The 4,230-nt window shown below is 29.5% G+C and overlaps 1 protein-coding gene and 1 non-coding gene across 2 annotated transcripts in view; one reads left to right on the forward strand and one right to left on the reverse strand.

Annotated features, from left to right (window-relative positions):
- The window catches only part of LOC111633896, a 10,258-nt gene extending 7,370 nt beyond the window's left edge, over nucleotides 1–2,888 (forward strand). The window contains exons 5-13 of the mRNA XM_023378548.1: nucleotides 46–140; nucleotides 1,292–1,422; nucleotides 1,538–1,716; nucleotides 1,784–1,876; nucleotides 1,955–2,057; nucleotides 2,134–2,200; nucleotides 2,297–2,364; nucleotides 2,452–2,644; nucleotides 2,731–2,888. Of these exons, the coding sequence (XP_023234316.1) occupies nucleotides 46–140; nucleotides 1,292–1,422; nucleotides 1,538–1,716; nucleotides 1,784–1,876; nucleotides 1,955–2,057; nucleotides 2,134–2,200; nucleotides 2,297–2,364; nucleotides 2,452–2,501 (786 nt within the window). The 3' untranslated portion in view covers nucleotides 2,502–2,644; nucleotides 2,731–2,888. The remainder of the gene's footprint in view (nucleotides 1–45; nucleotides 141–1,291; nucleotides 1,423–1,537; nucleotides 1,717–1,783; nucleotides 1,877–1,954; nucleotides 2,058–2,133; nucleotides 2,201–2,296; nucleotides 2,365–2,451; nucleotides 2,645–2,730) is intronic.
- Nucleotides 2,889–3,912: 1,024 nt separating this feature from the next.
- Trnan-guu lies at nucleotides 3,913–3,986 on the reverse strand. Its single transcript has one exon. It is a non-coding gene; the product is annotated as a tRNA-Asn (tRNA).
- Nucleotides 3,987–4,230: the final 244 nt, after the last annotated feature.

Here is a 4,230-nt window from a genome sequence, read left to right on the forward strand (position 1 = left end):
TTTTTAATATATTGATAATAGTTAAAACTTTTCATAATTTTTCAGTTTCCAACATATGAGACTTTTATATTCTCTGATTTTGATCGAAATGTTGTCGAGGAGTATGGAGTCCGAAAAGAGGATATACTTAACATATACAGGTTAGCATTGCTTTTATCGAATAAAGAAATATGATATAAAAATCGTTATTTTATTCTAGTAGATTATTATTATTATTATTATTGTGTTGGGTTTAGTGGGTTATACTCGGTTTACATCAGTGGCTATGTACTATGCCGGACTAGAGTCAAGGCATAGCATCCAAAACAGAACTAAGATTAAATGTGTCAGTATCAGTGTCTGTATTCAAAAATTTCCTAACAATATGGCATGTATTCAATATAGTGGCCTTCTGTAGTGTTATGTATGTATTTCTATTCAATTGTAATGTTCCCAGGCTTTATTATTATTATTATTATTAAATGCATTCAACGTCTTTCTTAATTGTTGTCCTGGTTTTTTTATTAATACAAATTATTCTATATTGAATGTTATTTCAAAATTGATTTTGAAGATTTTGTAACTTATATATAAAGACATCGATGGTATTAAATTTTGGCGGTTGAAAATCGATGGGGTGGAGAGATAGAGAGAAGTGATATGTCATATCTCGAGCGAGGTTGAAATTAATGAAGAGTAATGAAGAGTTTACTCGTTATTGTCATTTGCAATATTTACTTGTATAAGGCTTAAAGGGTAACTAAAGGCATCATCTCGTCCATACAAACTGTAGTTATTTAAAAATAATCACTAATAAAATAAATTTATTCTTACATAAATACTATTGCTTTCTAGGATTAATAATATTCAAAAAACTCTAAAGAAAAAGGGAGGAATAAAGTAAATCTTATGTGTCATTTGACCCTTCTCCTCCTCTGTGAATACAATGCTTTCCGACGATTTCTACAGTTTTATTACAATTTACATATAGACCTTTATATAAACCAATATAAAGGCCTATATGCTTAAATTGATCATTCCGACTATACAGAGATAAATGAGATAAAATCGTATTGTTTTCATATAAGAGATCTATTTCTACTGTTTTGTGAATTAGTTTTGGAAGTAAAAATTAATTTTTAATGAAAAGTATACAATTTAATAACTTAAATACAAGTCCATATATATTTATTCATTGCATAATATTAAATTTTCATTTAGTATACCTTAATAAAGCATATATACGTGTAACAATGTGTATTACAACATCAATTCTCAATTTAAAAAAATTTTTACTGTCTTTTCCTTCTAGCAATGAAACAAATCACATTATTTTTGGAAACGAATTTGGAAAATTGAGGAATTGTTATTCCGTCGATTTACACAAATTCGACACAACAAATTCTTTAGAAGATTCTCGTCATAGATTTTATGAAATGCACAGTAAGTACAGTACAGTACTTTACGGTTCAAACTGTAATAACGAGTTAGTTATTTAAGCGAAACTTTTTAATAACGTTGTAACGTTCTTATAATATAAAAGAAAAATAAATTTCAGTGATACAGGGAACAACGATAGGAAATTTGATTATTACATTTAATCCGGAAGAATCGTTTTTACCGAATGTCCCTATTGGTGCTAAAATTTCAATTCATTCTCACCATCAACTTATTAATCCTTTTGTCGATGGATTTCTAGTTAAACCAGGAATGAGATACGTCGTTCAATTAAAGGCCGTAAGTTTGAATAGATATTTTACTTTCCAATGTTATTTTAATGTAAACAAATAAAGAATATTTTCAGATAGAAGAGAATCTATTAGCTTCTCCTTACAGTACGAACTGCACGATTTACGAAGTACCAGAAGGGAAGGAACAGACTGAAAATAATCACGAAGTAGCGAAGTCTTTCATTATGTGTGTAATTTATATTAAAAAAATATATATATTTTACTAATTTTATATTTCTATATAGCGTTGTTTAATTGAGTGTAAAAAAGAAAAATGGATAAAAGAATGTGGATGCGTAAGTGGAGAATATGCTTATCATTTCGATGGAAAATTCTGTTTAAATCAATGTAAGTATAGTAATTGTCCAGTCTTGTTATTTATTTAGACAATTTTTTATTTGCTTATAATCAATTTATTTTGTAGCTGAAGTTAATTGTATTACTAATGCGGCTGTTTATGATTGCTATGACAAATGTAAAGTTAGTTGTAAGTAAGTATTAGTTTTTAATTTCCTTTATTTTACTTTATGATTAAAAAAGGAGAACGTTAATTTTTATTAGTTTCATAAAATTTTAATGTATTTTAGATCTATGTTTTTTGAATACGAAATAGACGAAGTTCCATTAGAAAATAAAGAATTGTTATTACTGATGCGTAAGTTAATTTTAAAAAAATAATAATAAGGAGAAAACTTATTTATATTATATTTATTAATTAAAGATATAATTTTTCTGATTAAAGTTGAGGAACTGAATGTTTCTGATTTTAACAAGTATAAGCCCGAAAAGTAAGAATTTAGTATAGAAATTAAAGTATTGTCATTTAATATAAATTATAACTTTTCGTGTTTTATTTAAGAGTTTGGTTTTCCTCTATAAATTTTTTCTTCAAACGACCAGAACTTTTGATATACAAATATAAACCTCAATTCGAAGTAAGTACAATTAATATTATGTTATTTATCTTTATATGTATACCAATCAAACTTTCACATACATAACGTGTTTTATTTTGTTACAGCTGATCGAGTTGTTCAGTTATATAGGTGGTTACATAGGTATATGGCTCGGAATATCTCTGATTGCTGTTTGCGATTTTATAGAAACACTGTTTACTTATTTTTACCATATTTCAAAGGGGAAAATCCCTACTAAAAATAAATCAAATAGAAATTCTCTACTAGAAACTAAATCAGAACTGTAATTAGTTATATATGTATAGTTGTCTTTCAGTATATACGTATTAAGTTTGTGTTCTTACAGATATTTAGCATTTGTGGAATGCTAAAGTTCCTTGTTTTTATAAATAATAAAATGTTTATTTTATTTTTTTATTAAATAAATAAATATCTAAGTATTTTTGTGAATAAATAACGTAATGTACTCCTTACTATTACAATTTACAATTATATTTAAAATGACGAAAATTATTCAGAAAATCATTACTTCAATAAGCAGCATATAAAATTTGCCTGCTTAAAATAAACATTCTCTAAGTCTGTAAATAGCCTATACCACTAATATTTAATGCTCCACATCTAACATAGCAAGGTTTTTTTTAACATTAGTAACACCTAAATAAAATCCAGCGCTTGATTAGCGAGTATTCTTCCGTTAAACTACGCTCTTCGTGCCGTCATTCCTACAAGGAATTCGACGTAAACTCGTCAGTGACTTTCCACCAACGTCATTTCACTCTGAAACCATCCATCCACTAAGACGGCTCGCTAAGCGATGCAGCGATTTCCTCTTATCCGAAACACATCAGTAAAATTAATTTAATGCGATAAATTTTTCCGTCCTTTCTTACAGCAGTTCGAAAGTTCAAGCGTAAACTGTTATCAAGCAAACGTCATCGAGATTGGTACAGAAGTAATGGTCAGTTGTTTAAGTGACAAGCATCGGTGGTTCAATGGTGGGTTCGATTCCCCGCCGATGCACGCTGTCGGAGTTTTGTTTTGTCCAATGTGCTTTTAACGCATTTAGTCAAAATGACTTTTTCAACAAATTCATTTAATCGTACGTTTTGTTGTTTTAAACGCACAATTAAATTATTTAATAAGAAAGCAAAGGCATCGAATTCGGACGTCAATTTTGCAAAAATTCAGTTTAGCGTATCTGTGCCTGCATTGCCAACGAAGATTTTAAACACGAAGCCGCAAAAAACAATTAGAAAAAATTATTTCCTCTCTATCCGCTAATTCGTCACCGGGTGGGATCGAACCACCAACCTTTCGGTTAACAGCCGAACGCACGAACCTATTGCGCCACGGTGACGTGATTAAAACTCTCTCCAAACGTCTATCCCAACATAAAGTACCAATAGAAATACCGTCATGGGCTGGCTATTGTATTAGTCAAATACCACATCGCACTCGTCTTCTGTACAGAACAAGGCAATGTTGCCGTTGTTTACTTTTGAAAGGAATATCCTACTGACTGTCGGTCAATCGTCGACCTGGAAACCAACCGAGATATCAAATAATCTTGAGATATTGCGTAACGTTTTACAGAGCGTAGC

Source organism: Centruroides sculpturatus, unplaced genomic scaffold (assembly GCF_000671375.1).
Source record: "Centruroides sculpturatus isolate CEXI.00-Female unplaced genomic scaffold, Cexi_2.0 scaffold54, whole genome shotgun sequence".
NCBI classification, from domain to species: Eukaryota; Metazoa; Arthropoda; class Arachnida; order Scorpiones; family Buthidae; genus Centruroides; species Centruroides sculpturatus.